General features: G+C 32.2%; 1 protein-coding gene across 2 annotated transcripts in view; it reads left to right on the forward strand.

Annotated features, from left to right (window-relative positions):
• Nucleotides 1-16,627: 16,627 nt before the first annotated feature.
• Nucleotides 16,628-25,973, forward strand: part of LOC143059639 (BMP-binding endothelial regulator protein-like) — a 51,644-nt gene continuing 42,298 nt past the window's right edge. The window contains exons 1-2 of one of the 2 annotated variants that reach the window (XM_076233160.1): nucleotides 16,628-16,845; nucleotides 17,376-17,455. In XM_076233160.1, the coding sequence (XP_076089275.1) occupies nucleotides 17,404-17,455 (52 nt within the window). In that variant the 5' untranslated portion in view covers nucleotides 16,628-16,845; nucleotides 17,376-17,403. Of the gene's footprint in view, nucleotides 17,456-25,973 lie in introns of both variants that reach the window. The other variant, XM_076233159.1, reaches the window with a different exon arrangement.

The following is a 25,973-nucleotide window of genomic DNA, read 5'->3' on the forward strand; positions in this document are numbered from 1 at the left end:
AAGGCGGTGTGCGTGGAAGTGAGTGTAGAAATGCTCTTTAATTCAAACCACATTCTATTCAAGAGGAGATCTATAGTGAGCATAGCAATTTCTATACAAGAGGAGATCTATAGTGAACATAGCAATTTTTCCTTTTAATATAAGTCTACAGTCCCTTTAATAGCTAGAAAAGAAGAAGAAAAAAAAATGTTTTGTACCACTCGTATACGATAATGAGGTGCAGAATAAATCAATTATTGGGAGAAAACTAGGGGTATGAGCTTAAATCAAAAGAAGTGGAGAAAAGTTTAGGGTAGAGTAGAAAAATCAATCATGAAGAGGAGAGGGAAAAACAGAAAATGAAAGTATAAACTTATGGTGTATAGGAACAAAACTAAGGAATATGTAGAAGAGACGATGGATAGAGAAGTAAATGCAAGGATGGAGAGAGAAAAATGAAGGGGGAAACCTAAGGGTGGAGGAACAAAATCAAGGATACAGTTGTAAATTAAGGTGGTGCGCATGTAAAACCCCCACTCTACATTAGCTGTTCAACGCAAGTGAGTGTAGAAATGCTCTTTAATTCAAACCAATTTCTATACAAGACGAGATCTATAGTGAACATACCAATTTTTCCTTTTAATATGAAATCGACAATCACTTTAATAGCAAGAAAAAGAAAAAAAGTTTTAATAGCTAGAAAAAGAAAAAAAAAAGAATTTAAATGTTTTGTACCACTCTCATACGATAATGAGTGACAATTATCGTCTCAAATTCGCCATCTATATTCATATCTAACAAAAACACAATAATGATGACAGCCGAGGGTAGCCGAGGTTTTCTACAATGGTAAATATTGAAAGCTTGTCTTTTGTACTGTATATTGTGTCGAGTTACAAAGTCGGGTATATCTCATTATCTGGGAAAATACGATATTTGTGAAAACTGGTAGGAAATGTTTAATAACAATGGCTAAACGTTAAAGAATTTTGTAAATGATTTGATAAAAATCGTTAGAATATTTGTGTCACTACTACTCAGCATTTTGCATTCATACAAATTTGTCTTAACAGATACACCATAGGTGGGGGTAATAAATTATATGCACTAATAAAAGTGCATCTCTCATAGACCTTATTTTAAAGGTAACAAATCTAGTCGTTTATTTTAAAATACCTAATAGGCGGAATTTTTTAAATCCAAAACAGCAATATTACATGAAAATGAATTCTGGCGACCGCATCTTTAAAAATATTATCATAATCAATTAAGGATATTGAACAGTTAAAACAATTTCGTAAGCCAAATCTTCTAAGGGTTGGAGGGTCTTCGTCTACCTGTCTGGGTAAACACCTTAGTTCGTCGTTGAAGAACTTCTAGATGCAGAACAGCAATAGAATACAACTTAACAGATACACCATAGGTGGGTAATAAACTGTATGCACTAATAATTACATTAGATGTATGTTTCATTATAATACGTTATTCTGATTGGCTAACTGCACATCACGTATTATTCCTCGAGCAATTGCATTACTCAATAAAACTTTTCATTCATGATAACACGTGGTCCAACAATAAAGTACACAGGTCAATTAAATAAAACAATTATAAAATTCGTGTTTTCATGATCATAGCTAAAAGTTGTAAGAGATTTTTTTCCAACCTGAAATAAGTTAACAAATGTATTGATACTTATTTGAATAAGGTCTATTATTTTCTCATCTGACGCAGTCTAAATTTTAATTGATTGTGGATATTGAAGAGTTAACAGTTCTTCGTAAAATTTTCTAAGGGTCGGAGAGTCTTCATTTTCCTGTCAGAATGGAAACTTCAGTTCGACGTTGTAGAACTTCTAGATGCAGAAAAGTCATAAAATATCCTTCCTCGTCATATATAATAGTGTTATAAGTTATATCTGTATAAAAAAGTAAAATCACAAAAATATTGGAAATCCGAGGAAAATTCAAAACGGAAAGTCATTATTCAAATGGCAAATTCAAAAGCTCAAACACATCAAATGGATAACAACTGTCATATTTCTGACTTGGTAGATAGGCATTTTTTTATGTGTGGATTGAACCTGGTTTTATAGCTAGCTAATTTAAAACCTCTCACTTGCATATTTCTCTTTTGTCTCGAGCATACTAGATAAAAACCGATTATTTTTGGGGGTTTAAATTTCGTGTAATTTAGCTGGAAACAAGCAGGGATAATGGATGGTTTGATCATCAACTGCGTCAAACAAAAGACTTTAAAATGTGAATTTACACTTTATCTGCAAAGTACGTGTTGCATTAGGGAGAAACCAAAATTGTGACTGGTCGACTAGGAGTCAAAATGATGTGACTGAGTGGTCTATTAATCCGTGAACTAGAGCATATTACAGTTCTAGTTCAACTGCTGGAATATTCATATCACATTTACACGTTATCATCTGAAATATGCGTGTAATATTTGCCGATGGATGTCACAACGCCATTAGTCAATCAGTTTAAAATTGCAAGACTTTCAAATGACCAATGGTGATAAATTCTTTAAAATGAATTGTTATTTCGTATTAAAAAAAAATCCAATTAAAATAAATTTGCAGTTTCAATTTTAAAAGTTAATGATAACGTTTAACATTAAATGACTTCAAATTCATAAAAATCGTGTCAATGAATTAAAAAAATCTGTATAAACAACCGAAACTAGTTTTTGTAGAATACACATCCATTATTGTAATCAAACACAACATTTCCAAATCTCTTATCTTGTAAATAGATACAGTTCTCGTTGGATGTTTATACAGTAAATAACCCTACCTAGATTAATCCCGCCGACAAAAAGTAGGCCTTTGTGCTTTATCTGACTTTAACGTTATTGTCAATACCATGATAATGATATATTTACAAATAAATTTTAACATGCTTTTGTTAATTTAAAATTTAGCGGGTTGCCGAGTAGTTTTAATGATATATGATAAAGATAAACATTGACTGAACCAGAGATCTTAGATCTGTATATTATGAGCCTCTTTATGGGGTTTTTGATCATGTGATTACTTGGCCGTTTTTATAGTGATCATGTGATTACCGGACCAAATATTTTATGATTATTTTATTATTTGATAATCTATAACTATTTTTTATTATTTGATCATATTGTTCATTTTTTTTTTAATGATTATGTGATTTAATAAGCAAAACATTTGTGACTATTGAGTATGTGATTACTTGAACACCCCCATGAAGGGCCTCTATTATCAGTAGAAAAAAATCGTATTTGCTGTCTGTGATCGGTATAGTGTAATGTGCGGGGTATTTATTTGCATGTGCAACAATAACGCATTGGTGGGTGAGAGAAGATTTTGATCTCAGCTCTTCTCACTTTCTAACCAAACATTCAAAACCTGACAGATTTAATTAGGAAGGATGTATCTTACTACCAGATTTACGGGTAAAATAACGATGGGACATATAATCTACGTAATTTTCTTGCAACACAAAAAGAAAATTATGACATTAATTTAGGATAAGATAAAAATCGGCTATCATTTAGTGAATAAAATTAATAAGTAATTTGATCACGCTAAATTCAACATAATTGGTACCGTTTATGATCGTATGCACTACTGACCTGCTTTTCGTATGAAAGTCGGTGTATATGGTGCTAATTCAAATTTACAGTTATTTTTCATTCAAAAATATAGAACTATAATTCATAAGAACATAATGAATGTCTGAAGATAACTGGTACTTTTATTGCGAATAACCGAGCACAGCGCACGAGCCAATTAAGATGATTCGCTTCACTTACATGTAGTCTTGAGTCGATTGACCTACATTTTACGAAACCTATACTGGCACGGAAACCCGATGATTTGTTTAGCCTACTCTGGTCATATTAAATGTAAACATAATAAGATGTGGTAATGATTTCCAATGGAACAAAATTCTCCCATAGACCAATTGACGGAGAAGTAACAACTACAAGTCATCGAGCGATCTTCACTGCGCCACACCCATATCGCTAAGTCAGCTATCAGAAAGACACAGAAATGACGAATACAATTGTAAAAAAGAAAATTAATGGCTTGATTTATACATGTACAAAGAATGAACAAAATAAGTTGAAACGAATAGTCGGTTCCGCATGGCTTAACAGTGGCACATACAGAACGTGGCGAGGTTAAACATGTTTAGCGGGTGCCCAACCCGTCCCCTTACCTATGTGGATTTTAATAGCAGAGTAGATGTGTTGCCACTGGTTTGTGGCTTAAATTGAAAAAAAAAACCAAACAAATCGCCCTAAAGGCAAATCCCTGTAGTAAAAATTCGTGTTGAATTCTAAACTGAAATAATTGATTCATCGATATAAACAAGTAATTTTAAAATTTACCCCAAAGAGAGATAATAGCTGTATCGGTCCTGTCAATAAATGACATTTCATTTTAATCTCAATTTAGCACTTGTCATACAATAACGTTCATGTCATCTGAAATAGTATAAATTGTGAAGTGAGATAATTAATTATAATTAAAGGCATTATAAGTTATAGTATGACTATGGGGTTTGTTAGCGGGGGTGCGAAACCATATCGTGATATTTCGATATCTGAATAAAAAAATCTGTATCAATTATATCTGGATCATTGATAAGTACGATTGACTAAAATGTTAAACTTTAAATTTAAAGAATTAAAGGTTAAACTATACAAGCAAAATCACAACTTAATTAATGAACTTATTTCTTTTTGCATTTTTTAAAATTATAAAATGCGTATTCGCACAACACATCAATTTTTGAAATACCGGAAATAATTGATTGGATTATGTTTAACGCCATTTTCAGCACTGATATGCCTTTTTCGTAGCAGTCAGTTTTTATCGGAGTGCTCGGAGAAACATATCAATCTTCGGTAGGAAACCTAACACTCCTTGTCAACTAAAGTCAGAGTCCAGGGCACCTTCTACGGATTCAAACTTATATCCTCAGTTTGACAGGCTATAGTGATACAGTAGTTAGACTACTTACATGTAGGCCACTTAGCCTCCGTAAATCTCATGAAAGATCAGCATACGTTATATATAGCAAGGGCGATAATAGGATATTTGAAAGGGGTCATTATTCAAGATTATTTAACATAAAAATAAAAATTTGGACGAGTTCGTACTAAAAAAGTACATGTACATAAGGTTTCAAACGTAATTTTTGAAAACATTTCGCGATCAAACAGGACGGTACCGATCCTACGCCCCCCTTAAAAATGCAACTTTTTAATTTTTTTTAATTATAAACAAAGTAACAAACAACTCCCTTAAATAAATATAGATATAGAAACCACGTTAACAAAAAGACGGGGAGCTTAAAATTGAATTTTATAGATTTTGAATTAAATTAACTTTTTCAAAGTTGCTGATTTATCAAAAATAATAATTTTACTGTATTTACTGTCAACCCACAGGAGAGCAAAAATAAATTGCATTTTCAGGTGAATGGCATTCTTTTCTTTTCTGTTTCAACTTCAAATTCCGTCCTTAGAAAGAAATTTGTCATAAGTTTTGTGGGACAATGGTACTTCTAGATTAAGTCTCTGAGGACATAGTATTTGTGCATTGTACACCCGGTACAATCTCGTACAATCTCGTATATCATACGAAAATCCCAAACAATATTTCAAAAATGTATGTTAGTCTTCTTTTATCATAAAAATGTCCTAATTGGGTTCTATGATCAAAGCGACTATGCTTGTCTAAAGGCGGGTTAAAACATATATCGCCCAAAACAAGCAGAACATTACAATTATATCCCGTAAATAAAACAACACTCTCAGATAATTACCTATAATCAAAATGACAAAAATACAAGACTATTGATACTAACACGTTGAAATCTAGCTTTTAATCATGTCGCTAATGATTCGTATAATTACCCATTCTCCCGGCAAAAAACAAGATGTCGACAAGATACAACGAACCGATTAGTATTGTTACTTAGTAAATTAACGTGTCAACATTTGTTTAACAAGATTTTCGTGGCATTTATGGTAAAAAGTTCAATAGTAATCACCGTTAATGTATATTTTACTCGGTTTGAATGTTTTTAAATATGGCAAATCACCTGTAGCCCTAGATTTCATGCATTTTGTACATATTTAGAGTGCGTTTCAATATATTATATATTTCATAAGCATGTTTAATCTGACATGTAAAAAGGGCGATCAGATCTGTGTCAGTATAACATGTCTTACTGACAGTTTCGTCTACAACTGGAATAAATTCAAATTATGCCCACAATCTGTAGGTCAGAAACTCATTTTTAAAACTACTTGAAATTTTCTATATTTTATTTATTTAATTGGAATTTTAGAGAATTATTGATTAACCATTTATTTTGTAGGTTATATTTTAGATCAATTTATGTGAAGATAGATGGTTGACACTATGGGTTTTGACACAGCAATACATTATTACTGATCTAGTAAAGGGACAATACTAACAGGTAAATACCGAAATCAGGTGTCCAAGATGATAAAAGGTAAAATCACAAAAATACTGAACTACGAGGAAGATTAAAAACGGAAAGTCTATAATCAAATGGCGAAACCAAAAGCTCACAAACATCAAACTAAATTGAATGGATGACAACTGTTATATTCCTAACTTGGTACAGACCCTTTCTTATGTAGAAAATGGCGGATTGAACCTGGTTTTAAAGCTAGCTAAACCTCTCACTTGTATAAAACTGAACTTTTTGTTATCAATCCCTGCTTTCAGAACACCGATCCATGATATCCTTGGCCATCAGACGATATACTTGATTACATATGAAACTAAGTTTTCAAATGACATCATGCAAAGTTGACCTTAAATTTTTATTCTGTTAAGTCCTGGTGTTTGGTCATACATTTATAGGGCTGAAAACTTTCCAGCGTATAACTCAATTACAGGGGGAAAAAATGCTCTGGACGCACGATTTTTAAAGTGTTTAATATTTCATAATACATTATGCATTTTAAGCATGCTGGAGGACGCCAGCTGAAGAACGCCTCCGGGTGCGGGAGTTTCAAGCTACATTGAAGACCCATTGGTGGCCTTCGGCTGTTGTCTGCTCTATGGTCGGGATGTTGTCGCTTTGACACATTCCCCATTTCCATTCTAAATTTTATTTGTGCACTGAAATTTTAAATTGTTTCATTGCCACAAACCTCTAGCTATACTGGTTGCAGCTACATGATCTGACAGAGTCACAGATAAATAGGATTTCGAAACAGGATACTATAGCAGTTGATTCTCCCAAAATTTGGTAAATTCCTAAAATAAAGAACATAAAATTATACTGTTCAATGAGATATTTCATTGGCGGATCAAGGAGGCCCTTGTGGGGCTCGGGCGCGGGCCCGCTTTTGTAGTAAACATTTGGTTCATTAAATAGGGTATCACTGAAGCTCGACTGGAGAGGACCTCCCCCCCCCCGTATGAGAGGTTTTGGATCCGTGGAAGATTAAAATGTCAGCAAAAGAAAGAAAGTCACACGAGTGTGTAGATGGGGAATACAGCATAGAGAATAATCGACCAAAAATATAAAAAAAAAAAGAGAAAAATTGAAGAAAATCAAGAATAAAGAATGACGAGGTGCTAAAATATAAAGAATATAGAAAAATGGTCTAAATATATTTTAGAGAATACGAAATGAAGTAGTGACAGAGAAAGAAGGTCACAAGAGGGTGTGGATGGGGAATAGTAGTGACAGAGAAAGAAGGTCACAAGAGGGTCTGGATGGGGAATACAGAAGAGAGAACAATTGGCATAAAGAAAAGAAAAACACGAACTAACAAAAATAAAAAATACGAGATTGATTCAGTGCTAAAATATAAAGAATATAGAAAAATTATCCATTCATTGAAAGAATACATAATTAAGGACCCTAAATCCAGACCCTCGGTGACAGAGACAAGAAAGAGAACCTTTACCATATTAAGCTGTACAAATCATATTAAATTCACCATGCAACAGGTGACTTCATTTAAAAAGTAAAGAATTTCAACGTTTGAACTATAAATTCGAACATTCTTTACTAATTGGATTAAAATTTTACCTTTAAGACGAAAATTGCCTCATTTAAACGAGACAGCTGCATATTCTGCACTCTTTATAGATGTAGAAACATAAAGTTAAACACAAAATCTGTTTGATAGAAAAGTGCACCGAATTCCGTAAATTGTAACAAATGTAGGTGCAATATAAAGGACTCGCTTTCTTTCTTCGAAACTTCGAAAATATCGTACAGTACCCATGCTTTTGATCATGGAACATACTCAAATGTTGGTGCCATGCTAAGGATTTAGGGTTGTAAATATATTCAGATTGACTGAAATTTTCCGTATTTCTTCTAAACTTGAAATTTGAAAATAAAATGTGTACGGTGTCCTATTCTATTTGTTATCTTCTGAATCATCTCATCCTAGGTGGTGAGTTGTCAAATTGACAAATCATTATACCACATCTTCTTATTTTCATATTGATTTTTAAGTTCGGATAAAGTCAGTGATCGTTCATCGTTCTATATATTGTTTGTCTCTTGAGGCTTTATTCTTGTTATACACGTACATGTATCGCCGGGCGTATGACATTTGCGCCGATTTTGAAAATTTTCATTCTTTCATTTGCGCCGATTTCATTAATACTTGTACATATACTGTACTATACCATTGATAAAATCTGGTTATAATTGTTGTTCATTTATGTTTAAATTACTTTTGATTCATATTGTTCTGGAACTTCGATGTAACATGATGGACATATTACACACTGAAACGAGCCGAGGAGTCAATTCTTTAGTCATCGAGGGCCGTACATATCGGAAGGTTAGTGTCCTGAAACATAACAACATATCTTACAAATGTACCATAAATCGTGTAAAACCATAGTCACCACGGATTCTAGTGTCAAAACACTGATCGAGCATAAACATGTGGCAGATGTCCGAAAGACAGAGGTTAAAGAACTACGGGTACTGTCAAGGAAAAAGTCTGGAGGTGTATCTTCTAGGCCTTCTTCCATCTCCCCGTAGTGAGCAGGGGACAACAGGTTTCCCGTTTGAATGGTTTTACACTAGTTATTTTGGGACCCTTTATAGCTTGTTGTTCGGTGTGAGCCAAGGCTCCATGTTGAAGGTCGTACATTGACCTATAATGGTTTACTTTTATTAATTGTTATTTGGATGGAGAGTTGTCTCATTAGCACTCACACCACATCTTCCTATATCTATATTTTGATTGACAATTCATTACATTTATACAAATGGCTAATTGAAGAGGTCTAAAATGATAAAATAAAAATTACATGACTTGGATGGAGAGTTCTCTCATTTGCACTCATACCACATCTTCTTATATCTATTCACCTGTAATTTACCTGTAAAAAAATCGGCGCAAATGAAAAAAATAATCGGCGCAAATGAAAGAAAAACTCGGCGCAAATGAAATGCAGATCGGCGCAAATGCAAAACGCCGGTATCGTCTATACATTTTTTGTTGGAGACACAACTCTGCCATTTATTGGTTAATAAATAAATTTTTAAAAAATAATGCCGGGTACGAAACAACATATACATGTACTGTCGGAGGGTTTTTTTTTGGGGGGGGGAGCCCTTTGTGTGGAAAGTTTACATTGCATTTTATTTCTTCAGACAGCTTCTTTATAATTCATTCATAAAATAGTGATTAGGGAGATGACATACCACGAGACAAGAATTCAGGCATGAATTTTAAGGTTATAAGTAGTGATTATTTGGTCCAGTTTGAAAAGGTCAAATATTAGTATGTCTAAACCTGTCAAAAGGAATTACAGACCCCCTTAGCAGATATTTATCCATATTTTGAGTAAGAGCCGATACATTTTCTTTCATTTTGACATTATTTGTCCAAACTTATATACTACGCTGTAAAAAAAATGTTTTCGATTTGCTTTTTTTTTGTCTGAAGGGGTATACACTACGAAATAACTCGTCTCGGGCTATACGCTAACTGATTATTGGTCAATCAACACTATATCAAGTTCGGTGGTGGTCATTTAACACGTTTAAAATCAGTTGTAAAATTTTTAAATAAACTGACGCCATTATTTTTGAACAAGTGGTTAGATGAGATTAAGATAAAGATCACTTTCCTTAATACGATAATGACCATGTTATATAGGCTGACGAGCCATGGCCTCAAATTATAGCATTTTCTCATGTTGACTTTACCCTGACCGTAATGAAGAATGTCTTCCTGCGTTTTTATTGTTATTGTTGAACGACGATTTAAATTTAGAAAAAAGGGGGGTATGTTTTATTCGCCTTAAATATAATCAATTTTTCTGACCCCCAATTTAACGAAAACAAATATTTCTGATTTAGATTTTCCTCATACCTTATAGTGTCAAATTTTGAATAAATAACTAAATTTGATTGATAGCGTCAAAGAAAAAAATGTTGCGCTTTGGATGAAAAAAAAAACGACTCAGTCAATAAACATTACCTTCTTCTAATTTTGAAGTTAAATCGATATGTTCAACTACTCCTTTTATTAAAAAGATCCGGCGGTCAACGAGGAGAGAGGATTAAACAATCGTACATGTTATTGTTTGCATAAAACATGTATTACTTTTATATATTGTGGCTTGGATGAAGGGCTGTCTCATTGGCACTCATACCACATCTTCTTATATCTAAAGCTTCTGTGAACAACATTTATTACAACATAATATGAGAACTCTTTAGAAAAGGTAGAAATAGTGCAGCTATACTATTTAGATTTCTCTGCTTTGTTAATGAAGGATGAAAATTAAAAATACTCAGAGTTTTATAGTCGATAATACGATATTGTTTTTCTCATTTTTGAAGGCCATATAGTTGCCTGTAAATACTTACATTATTTCATATAATCTATGTGAACTTTGGTGGCTAGTTGTCTCATTGGCAATCGTATCACATCTCTTTTTTTATACTCAGGATGTTCGGAAGTCGTACCACATCTCCTTTTTTATACTCAGGATGTACGGAAGCAGAGAAACACGCCTCGATCAGCTTTTTATTATACTGGACTCTAAATTGCTTCATTCCGGGTAAATTTTCGTGGATGCTTTTTTTTAAAATAAAAATGATACATTTAATTTTAAAATGTAAAATTACTCAAAATCTTTAGATTTCACTTGTGTATGCATAGCAATTTACTAAAATTACCAATGGACCGCAATGATTAAGAGAAAAGTTTCTTAAATCAGATTTCGATCAGTCACCAAGTTCAACGTTTAATTTAAACCTTATTTTTCCAATCTTCATTTATGAACAAAAAGCGAGTTAGATAACCAAGACAGGATAATGTGATTTAAGGACAATAATTTTTGGATTTATTTTGTCAAACAGTTTGTTCTTTCATTAATTTCTAGCCAAATAGACTGTGGTACAACGTTGTCGCGCCAGGCATCCTCAATCACAATGTCCTGACGTATGCCGTCATTTTTGATGCCTTTTAACTTTTTGAAACTGCAAAATTTGTAATCTCATCTTAATTCGGTTATAAAAGATGAAAATTTCATACATGAAGTATCATAAAGGCGGCTTATGCTAATCAAAACAGTATAAAACCTGGTCCGCTGTCCCGCAGAGAGTATAAAAAATTGTCGTAAAAAAGGTAAATACAAACAGCCAAAATATTATTAATATTTTATATGGTGGTTTGTTGTATTATATGTATAATACCCTATTATCTCTACTATCTAATCTATACTTTAGTAACCGGAGAGGCGAAAAATGAAGAAAGTTTTTACACTTCGATAAGTTATTACAACAGGGACCACCAAATTTGAAATATTATCGTGTTTAAATTCAACAAAAACAGTTTATATCAAGTGATTTCAATCAAATCGTATTTGTTGCCGGTTATAAAACTTTCAAAATTGTTAATGTTTAAAGAAAAATGGTGTCCCCCAAATGAGAATTTTATTTGATAGGTAATATCTCAACATGTTCTAGACGAATGGCAATAATTTTTTCATGAGGGGATTAAAAATGATCCGACATCTTCCCCAAAAAGGAAATTTATTAAAAACAAAAATGGGTGCGCTGTTTTAAAACTATTATACTAAACTGTTAGTATAAATGTCCCAGAGCTATATCATCTATAAAAATACGTGTATGAATCTAAAAAGATAGAGCTATTGTGGGAGAATTGTTTCTCTCGTTTGTATGCCAAAATTTTCGAAAAACACACACTTGGCCAACGTATTAATTAATGTTTTTTTAGATGGAACTATTTTCTAAAGTAGTGGTGCGTAAAGTTTTATTAGTTGTATTTTTTTCCCTTATGTTTTGGGATCAAACAAATAACAGCAAGAATAATTAGAATTTGTACATTTGGGATCTACACATACATTTATTCCTCATGCAATTGCGAAAAGAATTTCCCCGATATTTCTCTAAGTATCTATCTAACGTAAAAATAGGATTCATCACACTACTGAGTCGCCCGCTCATTTAGTTGGAAATTTATGACTCGCGTTCGCTCGCGTTTGTGTAACAGTCGCTTTTAAAACACATGTACGCAACTCTCGCATTTTTAACACGTAGCGCTCGATCAAATATATTCCATATCATTGTCAATTTTACAAATGATATCAAAATACCTGAAAATAATAGAATAAATAAACAATATACTATTGCCAAGTTACGTCTATCAGAGGCAAGTTTTAATTCAAACACAGATTATTATTAACTATCACAATGTTAAACAATAATAAGCGATACCCATGCAGACATTTTAATCAGATACTAAAGTTTTGTTTATGATGCTGTAAAGTTATGTTTAATTAAACAATCAATTTATATCATTAAAATAACGAAACTATTGCGACTTTATCTATTGTAGACGGCAGAATTGTAAGTGTCATCATCATATACGTCCATAAACGTTAGGAAAAATCCAAAGTGGTGATAAGATATATCTTAGTGGTTTGTGTTAGTTTATATCATTTCTGAATATTTAATAGTACAATGGTATGCTTATATATACGACATTGAGTTTTGAGTTTGCCTTTTCCAACTGTTTTACCCTTGGTTATATATATCCCAATGAATTTAACTTCATACTAGCCTTGTAGTAGTACATGGTAGTAATACTCCCATGTTTTCACCTTGTTTTTATTTAACAATGCTGTTCATTTTATGTTATTCTTTTACCTTTTCCCTTGGTTTTTTTAACAATGATATTCATTTTATGTTATTGTTTTCCCTTTTCCCTTGTTTTTATATAACGATATTCATTTTATGTTATTGTTTTCCCTTTTCCCTTGGTTTTTTTTAACAATGCTATTCATTTTATGTTATTCTTTTCCCTTTTCCCTTGTTTTTTTTAACAATGATATTCATTTTATGTTATTGTTTTCCCTTTTCCCTTGTTTTTATTTAACAATGATGTTTATTTTATGTTATTTTTTTCCCTTTTCCCTTGTTTTTATTTAACAATGATGTTTATTTTATGTTATTGTTTTCCCTTTTCCCTTGTTTTTATTTAACAATGATATTATTTTATGTTACTATTAGTCTTTCTCTCCCGTTTCTTTGGTTGTATTTCCCGCGATACTTATTTTATGTTAGTGTTTCTCTCCTGTTTTTCATCGGTTTTATATTTGTCAATGATATTTATTTTAGGTTAGACTTTCTCTCCTATATTTTTACTATCTATTTTACAAAATGACAAGATTTTTAATGATTTTCATTTATGAGAGGGGATACCTGAATCAAAGCAGTTCACTGATAGACGAATATAAAAAAAAAAATTGTGGTAAGATTGCCAATAAGACAACTCTTCACAAGTGACCAAAAGCATACTAGAGATACGTGAGTGTTTATACTCCAGTCTCCAGGGTATGGGGAGGGTTGAGCACACAGAAGGCTACTAACTATGCTAAAATTTAATTCCGTTTCATTCAAGTCTACATCATCTGGTTGATTATGTTTTACAAGTTGTCTTATTGGCAATCATAGCCAATCTTCTTATAATAAGACCCCAAAAAACTGCCCAAATCTACAAACACAACTTATATCTAAAATACATATTTTGAACTCATAATATATATATACTATCAATGTAGGTCAGAATGGTATCAATATAGGTCAGAATTTGTATTTTATTCTGTCTATGTTATCAGGTGTACGGTATAATCATATTGACTAATTGATGTATCTGTCATGTCATGTAATCGTAATCCTCAATTAAGTCTTAATTAGGGAGATAAAATATTGTATTGTATTGCCCATAAACAAGATTTACCTTTAAGATTCTACTAACCAGTATTTATACATAATTTTATCACAAAGATATATACATATATAACAACGTAATTGCTTATATCTACGTCATAATATTTTGGTGTCTGGTAGATAGTTGTCCTATTGGCAATAATACCAGTTTTTCAGAATTTACCTTTATGATTTTATTAACCAGTATTTATATATATATGCATGATTGTATCACAAAAATATATACTTATAATAACCTTATTGCCTACATCTACGTCATTTGGTACCTGGAAGATATTTGTCTTATTGGCAATCATACCACAATGACATCTGTATGCCTTTACGACCAGTTATATTAGAAATAAGAAGAGGTGGTATGATTGCCACTCTCCATAAGAGACTATATTACATAGACATTACAATGTATAGGTCACCGTATATGCCTTCGACAATGAGCAAAACCCATACCGTATACATTACGATAATAAATTGTCTGAGATCTCGTTGTGACCTCAGATCACAATTTTTAATATATGTATATGATTATCAAATTTTGAATTATGTGAATCATGGTAGTGAATTGCTTCCACTTCTTGATTGGTTGATTAGTTGATTGATTGACTGACGGATGTTAGATGCCCTTTTCAGCACTCGTCTCCGTATCGTGACTGTCAGATTTTATTGCTGCAAGAGCTGGGATTGCCTAACGAGAACCAAAAACCTTCGACAGACAATGTCAATCGTATTCAATTTAGATCGGAGTTGAACGCACCTGTCGAGTACGGGATTCGTACTCATTACCTCAGTGCTAACGATTCCGTTGGTGAGCTGCATATACAGTGAAACCTGTTTAAACCGAACCTCTTCGGGACTTAGGATTTTGTTCTGTTTTGGCCGATGTTCGGTTTTATCAGGTTCACAACGCACATAATTTGATATGACAGTGCCTTAGAACATGTTTGGTTTATACAGGTTTTCGGTTTATACATGATTCGGTTTAGTCATGTTTCACTATGCCACTAAGTCAACGAGGCCTAGATGCTCTAAGACCCTTTAGTTGTAACAAAACAGTTAAGTTCCCTTATGCTTTTTCCTCCGATTGAAGCATGCCTATCTTTGAACATAAGCAAATATTTGTACCGTTTTGTTGCTGTCTTATTATCTTATTGGAGAAATCCAATATCTCTCTATATATATAGTCATATTCATTAATTGGTTGAAATAAAAGACGGTTACCAAAGAAGAGTGAAATTCAACACATTTAATCAATCACTTCATATAGACTTCTTTTTCCACTTTCATAAATGTGGTTTTATAACTGACACGCATAACTCAAACCAATCTATCTTTTGTATACTATGTTATTTTTTTTAATTTATTATCATTAGACTTGAGGTTTTGTTTTATAGTTGTGGTCAACCAGAATGGAGATTTTCCGATACCACAAGAAACTTTCCAAAACCACTGAAGCGTGTAAAGTAGTATTGTTGTTTTGATTTGTACGCTTCAAAACTTGCCTTTTTGATACTTTTAGTGTGTACATCACACGGAATCTGGACTGAGTTACAAAAACTGATTATTCCTTGAAACATGCCCCCTTCCCCTTCACACAAACCCATACACATCCATCATATAGTAATAAAACCCCGACTGTATGTTTTAGAAGGTTGTACATGTAGTCACCCGAACAACATCTTTAAAAATGGATAGATGTATACCGGGCCAAAATATGCTGATCTCTGTTATACCAAAACATCAAATCGCTGAAACATTGGATTATCCCTAATGGAGTGTCACTGATCTTGCAATGCACAAATAGTCAATTTTATCAATCAAAATAATTTTATAAAAAAATACAAAATTGTAATGTTGAATTTCTTTGTCTTTATTACAAATACTAATGTACTGAAACACCTGTACTTACAATGTTACAAAAAGTCAAATATCTTTACGAAGTCGACCGTAGAATTTTGTCAATGAAATTCATTTCCATTTTGATCACTTAAGAATTTTCTCCTTTCGTTCATGGATAGTTACTTCTCATAAAACACGATCAGCTATAATGTTTCAAATTAAATGTAAAATATTTTTATTAATATAACAATCTTCAAAAGGAAATGACAAATTTTATGATGATGTGCAAAAGAAATAAACAGCAATACATTTAAAGTTCTGACGGTAAAATGGCTCCATTAACTAAATAAATCCACGTGAAATGTTGGTCGTCTGCAAATATTTGTACTGCATACTATATTAATGTTATTAACTTTCCTATTGACCACGCCCAATTGTTGTAAGGTAACCAATCAAAATATGTCCTATTATGGTGAAAAAATGTAAATTTAACTATTGGATAAAGAAGATAAAAGTTTGTACTGCAGACGACATAATTTTCTTAAGTCATGAATAATATTTATGAATTATCTTTTTTGAGGTTTATTATGAAAACTATCAGATCTGAGAAGAACTTAAAATAAAACCCAAGTGGATTGCGGTTGGGAAGTAGGCAGGACATGGTATCTGATGTTCGCGATCGTCCTGATGAAAGTGATCTGTGTCAATTAATATCTCCTGCATATCGACAGAGGACTTCTTGAGGGTAATTAAGCAATTTTGATTATTACCCGATGATAAAAACAAGAAACAAATGACATTTTAATTTTTTGCGATAATATTCTTGATATTAACACGGATTTTTCCTGAGGCTATTTAAGGAATACTTTAATGGTATGATCAGTTAACGAGATAAAGAATTTAATTACTGGTTTATCTTGAAGAAAATATTTGAGAAAGTTTTAAAACGAATTAAGATCGTTATCACCGAGAAATCTTAGGAACATGTATGTCTACCAGGGTGTGAAACGGACTAAAACCTGGCGACATATCCCGTAACTGTTAAAAAAACCTCTCTACCTGGGAGTTTAACTTAATTAGGAAGCAGTTGATATTTTTACGAACCAAAAGGGATAATTTACTTCTTAATTTACATCTTTAAGTATATAGTTTACGTGGTGTGTTTTTGTAACTTTATTACAAGAAAGTAATTTTGGCCGTAGTAGAATGCTCGTGGACTGCCGGAAAGTTCCGATGTGTAATTTTGACTATGCTTATTTTGACGATTAATTACAGAAATCATCGGTGTTATGTGATTTTGTGGATGCTACATACACTGACATTTTTATTCGCACCTGTCGGATCCCAATTAGTAGGTAAGTAACTATAATTACGTTATTATGCTAATTTCTTATTACACCTTTCTACATTATTAGATATGTCAATTTTCTTTACTCTCACCTGTAATTTTGCCTTTCTATACTTATATATATATTATTGTCATTCTAAAACAATTTCATTTTTTTCTTGGTCGGGTCTTTCTTAAAATCAATGTCATAAAATTATTTAACAAAATATGTTCAGTTCTTATTATCTCAATGTCTACAAACAAAATTATAGATATATTTAACAGTGCGTTTTCTATAGTTAAACTGGTCGGGTCTGTCATAAAATCAAAGACATAAAATTATTTTATAAAAATTATTTCTGTTCTATTTGTCTCAATGTCTGCAAAAATATAATAGATAGATTATACAGTGGATTTTCGATAGTTAAACGGATATTTCTGAAAATATTTATAACATAGTGACACATTGATCAACTTTGATATAAAAAAAAACTGATTTCCAAAACTTAAAATGACCAGAAGCAAGAAACAAATGGAAGTATTTTTCATATTTTCCTTTTTAATACATTCAAACAAATACATTTCTTTATCCTCTATTTATTCGGTTAAAAATTGCAGTCGTTAGAAATTTGCTGCAATTCTTAGTTCTATAATATCCTTTCGGTAAAATTGACTAACCGCTAGCAAAGAAATTGCAGCTATATTCGTATGTTTATTTTGGTATTCAGTCAAACCGTCTAGCAGCGTCCTCCTTTGTGCAAGGCTAATTTGGTATTAGCCTATTAAATATGATAAACAAAAGAAAACTTAAATGTACGCGTGTGTAGAAACTTAAAAATTATACATGTACAATAAATATAACCAAAGCAACTTACCACAAATTTAGAAATAGAAACACTGCAGTATTATCTTTGTTTGATGAAATATTTTAAAAGTTTGCGGACTAGATAATTAACCGAAGCTTCTTAACCGCATTTAGATGTTTGGAGACATTATTTCTTAAGAATAATATTGCTTTCTTTAGTATAAATTAAAGTTAAAAAAAAAAAAAATACGAACTCCTAATACAATTCAAAACGGAAAGTCCCCTAATCAAATTGCAAATCAAAATCTCAAGCACATTAAACGAAAGAATAACAACTGATAAATTCTTTATTTTGGTACAGACATTTGCTTCATGTAGAACAAATAATATTTCTATTGAATATTTTATTTACGGATAACATATAAAATACCATTCACAAATATGTTTTAAAAGTATAAACATTTTTTTTCAATTTGAATCTGAAAAGTATAAAAATAAGATGTAATCTGATTGCAATGAAACTGAGGCAACTAGCCCACTAGAAACAAAATAAGATAAAGATATTCAACTACATGACAGCGCGGCCTTCAACAATGAATATACACAAGTCCTAAGATCTAGTGGATGTTCTATAAAGCTGTTAACCAGTATATGTAGACAAATAATATTTTAAGCATGCACGCGCTTCTGCACATGAGCAGTAATATTGTAAAAAAGAAAGATTTTAAACCATATGCTTTGTATATAAGATTGTATACTAAATATATCTACAAAAACCCCGGTACAATTCGATTAAAAATTATGACCTGCCGTGCTATATTGTTGCTGAAATAAATTACTCGTGACTCTCTTTATAAAGAAAAATATCATTTAAGATAATAATCCTAGATCCAATTTCATTGTAAGTAAATGCCAAAACAAGTACAGCAAAACCTGACTTAACCGAATCCTGCATAAACCGAAAACCTGTATAAACCAAAAATGTTCTTAAGCACCGTCATATAAAATAGTATGCAATGGGAACCTGATAAAACCGGACATCGACCAAAACCGAACAAAATCTTAAGTCCCGAATAGGTTCAGTTTAGCCAGGTTTCCCTGTATTAACTTTGATAAACTTATTATACAGGGATGATGGGTGTCGCATACTGTTTCTTAAATATAAAACGTAAAGTCAATTTTCAAATGCATTAATCCTGCGTCAACGATCAAACTTAAGTTAATTAAAACTATATTTTTTTTTAAATTCCATGTGTCCGAAGCGCTTTTCTAGATTTACCTTCATTGAGAATGCTAAAAAGGTAAACATTTGAAAGATAGAGACGTAAAGCTAGGAGCCACTCGATCAAAAGAAACCTAGAAAGTGATTTCTTAGATTTACCTTCATCGGGACTGCTACAAAATAAACCTTTGAAAACAAGGGACGTAAAAAAAAGTTGCTACGTTAGAGGCTAATCAAGTTGACCAAAAGGAAGCAAAAAGTGGATAGCTAGAGAAGCACTTTTTTAGATTAACCTCCACAAGAAAACATCAAATGTAAACATTGAAAATCAAGAAATGTAAAAGTACGTAGCCGCGTTGGGATTTTTTTTTTTACCAAACGGAATCTAGAAAGTATACCCAAATAAGGGTTAAGAACTTTTTGTTTTAGATTAACCTTCATCGGGAATGCCCAAACATAAGCATCTGAACAAGAGATATAAAAATACGTAGACATGTTAGGAGCTATTCGGTACTTTTCTAAATTTTCCTTCAGCAGGAATGTTGCAATTTTTTTCAGTTCCCCTAAATAATTAAATAAACAATGAAATGCATTTTTTTTTACATAAACTTAAAAGAAGGGAGGCCAACATATACCTAACCATCCAAAAGTCAAACTGTCAATTGCTTTTAAATTTTAGCAAGTTATAAGCCATTTGACGATTGTATTTCATGAATATCTGTGTCTGCCTTGTATTTCCCGATATATCGTAGTTATGGGTGGCTGTCAGATTGTCAAATATTCACGTCTCAATCAACCATATAATATTTTTAAAAGGAAAAAAAGGTTCCTTTGGAAAGAAGTTATGATACACCATTAGTAAATAGACAGATTCGAGATATCTCTTAAACCCTTATTTCTTTTAGGATTACTCACAAGCACTTATATGTGCACAGAAGGCCTGCTAATATAAATAAATAATAAATGTGTCACATTGTGATGCTTTCTTAACTGGCTGTAATTATTAAAATAATTACCACAAAACATTTTGAGTGAAAATAAAAAAAAAAAATGGTACCCATGTTTATCATTAATCCATTGTGGTACCACCATTTTATTTGTTAGAATCCATTAGAGTTGGTTAATTTTCTATTTGGACTTTGTTTATAAATCCGTCATGTTAAATTGCTTTTCCTGTACATTCTTGTCTGTGCTTTTTGCATACCATATTACAAAACTATACATATGGGAAAAATAATCATACGTACATATGTATATATACATGAATTGAGTTTAAAAGAAATTAAGTCATATAAACAACTGTTTTAACTGCAGTTCCGAGGTTTGTCCGAGCTTTTTGCTTACCATCTGACAAAACCATATACACCAAAAAATCAGTATGTGTATACATTGTATATACGTGATGTATACGAATTGAGTTTAAAAGAAATAAAGTCATATATCAGGGACCGCAAAGTGATATTCACCTATGATAATAATGATCAAATTTAACTGTTTTTACTGCAGATCCGGGGTTCATTGGTATTCGTAGTAGACAATATTTATTGAAATTATGACTAAATTTGCATCTATTTCCAATTTAATATATGGCTGCATATTATCATATAGAGAGCAGATGTTTTATTAATCATATTTCGTACTTTTATAAAATTGATCGAATTCTAGATTGATTCCATCATAGTATTAATTAATCTAAAAATAGAAATGGATTGTTAATTTTTTTATTTACATATCGATCCGAAACAATAGAAGTACAAATTAACGTTTGGGATTACATATTGAATATTTTAAAGTTTATTTTAAATGTCAACAATGCTATTATAAATCATGAATTGGTTTTGTCAGATTTGTTTTATGTCACAGATTAAGAAAACAAATGTTCGCGGCATCTTGGTGTGTGACAAATGTTGCATTTGTTTATTACCTCTGTAATTGAATATTTGTATATATATAAATCATTGAAAGAGAGAGAAATATATATAAATCTTTGAAAGAGAGAAAAAGAGATTCAACGCTCATCAAATAATAGCGGCGAGTTGCTTTACAAATAATACATGTAACTATTCAGAGGGAGAGACCAAATGACATATATATTCAGAATGTGACGGGGTTAAATATGTTCAGAGGACCGCCAACCCTCCCCCTAACTTAATACAGTGGTGTAACAGTACAACATAAGAACAAACTAAACCAATCTGTTGATAAAGGCTTAACTCATCAGACGGATACAAATAGAAATACATCTAAGAAAAACACAGAATGGACGTGGTTGTGTACTTGTACATCTTAACAACGAAAAGACAATACGTGCAGATCTGAGAGTACTCACAGTTACTGTTAGCTTGTTCAAAGCCAGTAATAATTTTATAGCTGACTATGCGGTATGGGCTTTGCTCATTGTTGCAGGCCGTACGGTGACATATAGGTGTTAATTTCTGTGTCATTTTGGTCTCTTGTGGACAGTTGTCTCATTGGCAATCATACCACATCTTTTTTATATTGTTTATTTTCGATTAATAGTTCGAATGTCCCTCTGGTATCTTTCTCCTTTCTTCTTCTCAGTGCTACATGAAATTTTTGACCATAAATGCTTTCTGAAATATTTAATAGAGAACACTTATGAAAGCTTTGAAAAATGTAAACACTTGTTTATTGAAGTTCTCCTACATAAGTTACCACTATTATTTTTCTACTGCATGAACAGTCATTTTTTTTTATATATAAAATTTAACTCTTTTTTTTTTTTAAAATATTTTGACCTAGGACCGAAAAGTTATTAACATGTATTCATTCATTTCTTTAATTGTTGGTTGTTGAACATCCAGTGACAAATATTGGTTGAAATTAAATAGATATAGGAAGATGTGGTATGAGTGCCAATGAGACACTCCATCCAAATAACAATCCACAAAAGTTAACCATTATAGGTCAAGGTACGGCCTTCAACACGGAGCCTTGGCCAACACCGAACAAGCTGTAAAGGGACCCAAACATTAGTAATGTAAAACCATTCAAACGGGAAACATAGGCGGATTTAGGGGAAAAAATTGGTTGCTTATATAGGGAATCACTGAAGCGTGACTGGAGCAGCCCCCCTCTTAGGTCAGTCAGTTGGCCCCCACTTATGAAAATTTCTGGATCCGCCACTGGGAAAACCAACGGTCTAATCTATATAAAAAGTACATATGACGCTTCGTGTGAGTTCATTATGATATTGTATACTACTATATATCCGATTATTCCTGCATGTATTTTGACTAAGAGTTGCTAAGTCATGATACAGGGATGACGACCCTTGTCGTACAAGCCTCCAACGTTTATCTCTTTCTTTTATTTGAAATGCACTAAGGACCGCTGATCACTTCGACGTTAAATATCGTCTGGTACAAGTCGTAAATATCGCATTAAAATATCATTACTGTAAATAGCTCCGAGAAAAATATAGCATCAAACACATTTTCTACCCGCAAAATCACGATAAATGGTTAAATAGTTAGCTAGGGTAATGATAAGTGTGACAGAATATAACAGCTCTAACAGCAATGCTATGTTTTTCTTTATATGACAATTGGCATGAAAATTTAAATTAGGACATGTACATAAATATATAATTAGCAAGTACAATTAAAACATATTCCCAGTGACTTGCAGTTGAAATATAACACTTAATAAAGTAGGTGCATCCGAAGTCCTTTCTTGAATAATTTAATTATGAATTTTAAACCAAAAGGCTTTGAAAGCAAAGATGTATAAGTACTTGAATACTCGAGGAAATTCTTGATAGAAACCTCTTTTTAAATGTATTTTATAGTTTTTTCATATGCTATACTATCACATTACTGCACCACTAGTCAGGAACTTGTAGCCTGTAATTCGGTGGTTGCAAGTTATTTGTTGCAACTCGTCTAAACATCAACCCAACAATGTTAAATCTGTAAATTTGCTTTTGCAAATTTTTGGTTTTTCCCTCGCCGGGATTCGAACCCATGCTACTGAGATGTCATGACACCAAATCGCATGCACTGTAACCGGTGCGCTAGAGCACACGACCACCGGTTAAATGAAAATATCAAAAGCTCAAGTTCATTATGATATTGTATACTAGTATATATCGACAACTGCGACCGGTTCATAAAAATGAAGCTTTCGGTGGCCGGGTGTTACGTCAGTTTTAATCTAGCGTCGTACTACAGCACATGATATATGAGGCATGAAGATGTTATTTTTACAGATCAGCTAAATTATCTATAGTAAAGGATCCTACAAATTGATGTAAGATACAGTCACAGAAAATAATTATGTTTATAAGTACGTCTGAGCCATTGACAACTCTACAACAGATTTATCCATCGGATCACCAGCATATATATAAATTAGTTTTGTATTGCACTCATTTTTTTTTTTGAATTAATCAGGCCGTTAGTTTTCTCGTTTCAGTTGTTTTACATTGTCATTTCTGGAACTTTTATGACTGACTATACGGTATAGTTTTACTCAAAGTTGAAGCCGTATGGTGAACTATAGTTTTACTCAAAGTTGAAGGCCGTACGGTGACCTATAGTTTTACTCAAAGTTGAAGGCCGTACGGTGACCTATAGTTTTTAACTTTTATGTCATTTGGTCTCTGGTGGAGAGTTGTCTAATTAGAGGTTTATATAGCTCACTGAGAATGGAATTTCAACATTTTATTTATTTGTGTTTGACAATATTTTTCTTCAGAAGTTCAATTAAAGTGTACATTCTGATATATCTCATTTATTTTGTGCAGCTTTTGACATTTTCATTTAACTTGTTTCAATTTCAAAAGTAATTAATTGCCATCTACGGCATCAGAATATCCTACATGTTTCATTTTTTGTTGTGTATGCATAACATAGCCCAAAGTCTGTTAGAGCTGTTCGTTTCACTGGTCCAAAGTTTACAACTACTAGTTGTACTGGTCGTTGGAACATTTCTGGAACCAAAAGCAAACACGTTAACAAAGCTTCTGATGAAAAGCTCAGGTAAAACATCTGACCAGCCCAGGTAAAACATCTGACCAGAAACAAAACTAATGACAGTTTCTTGTTAGTCCTTTCATTTCTGACTGTAACTTTCAGTTAAAAATCAACGCAAACAGGACTAATATAAGAACTAGATCATTCATTATGGTTCAATATTTATTGTGAATGAAACTGAATGAACATAAGACATATTCACGAGTTAAATCAAACATGGGTTCTGCTCATGATTGAAGACCTACGGTGACCTAAGGTGGTTAACTGCTTATGTTGCTATGTCATTTTGGTTTCTTGTGGAGAGTTAACGTTTTATTGGCATTCGTACCACATCTTCGTATTTTCATACTAAATACTAATAAACAAAATCGTATATTTTAAGACTATGCGAAACTTCTTGTTGAAATGATGACTAAGAAAAAATATCATTGTGGTGATGTCGCAATATGATAGATTTAATATTTTCTCTGTTTCAGACAATACTAATAATCATACTACTAAACTGATGTTATCTTAAAGGACCCAATTTTGTTTCTGTTCAAAGGAAACAAGATGGTCTATTTTGGTTAAATAGTTTGTCCTTTATCTTATAGTATTTTTATCTTACCACAAAGGCATAAGTGTATTGTAAAAATTATATTCTTATTGTTCGTGTAACGTCGAGGAATTTTACCCATTGAATTGACATACGAGTGGCATTGACATACATAGATGTATAGAGGAACTTTAAAAGGCTAACCGGAATAATTATACATGGTATTCAAACAAAAATGAAAAGTCATATATATAGTTTTATGAATTAAACCTCTAAGTGTTTGGTGAAAATATAATTTTTAAGCATGTTTATGTAATGCTATTATATACGAATATACAGGAACTGGTTTATTCGTTATTTTAAAGTTTCGATTTTTTTGTCAAATTTGTTAACGCGGATAATTCAGTCATTTTATTCCGCTGCTCTACGACAACACGTCTCAAATTAAGTAAATCAACAGAACTGACTACAGGGAAACCTGTTTAAACCGAACCTCTTCGGGACTTAAGATTTTGTTCGGTTTTGGCCGATGTTCGGTTTTATCAGGTTCACAACGTACATATATTTGATATGACTCTGCTTTAGAACATGTTTGGTTTATACAGGTTTTCGGTTTATACAGGATTCGGTTTAGTCAGGTTTCACATGTAGTTGGTTTATCGTTAGTTCGTCGAATTCCCCCCCCCCCCTCCCCCCCCACTGTTCCTAATTCAACTTAGGAATAGTTCTGGTTGTAAACATCGGTCCATTATTTCGTTATTCTGATTGATATGTGACAATATTCTATTTTATTATTGAAAAATGAATTCAAGCAATATTCGTTAAAAGCATTTCAATTAATTTAAATTCCAATCTAGTTTTTATATCAAGCTACTGTGATGTACATGTTAATATTTCAAAATTGAGTAAAAACAAAACAATTGGTAAATGTAATTGAAGAAGATCTACAACTGCCAAACAGAAAGCTGTTCATTTCAGGACAAAGAT

Source organism: Mytilus galloprovincialis, chromosome 14, assembly GCF_965363235.1.
Source record: "Mytilus galloprovincialis chromosome 14, xbMytGall1.hap1.1, whole genome shotgun sequence".
In the NCBI taxonomy this organism is placed as follows: domain Eukaryota; kingdom Metazoa; phylum Mollusca; class Bivalvia; order Mytilida; family Mytilidae; genus Mytilus; species Mytilus galloprovincialis.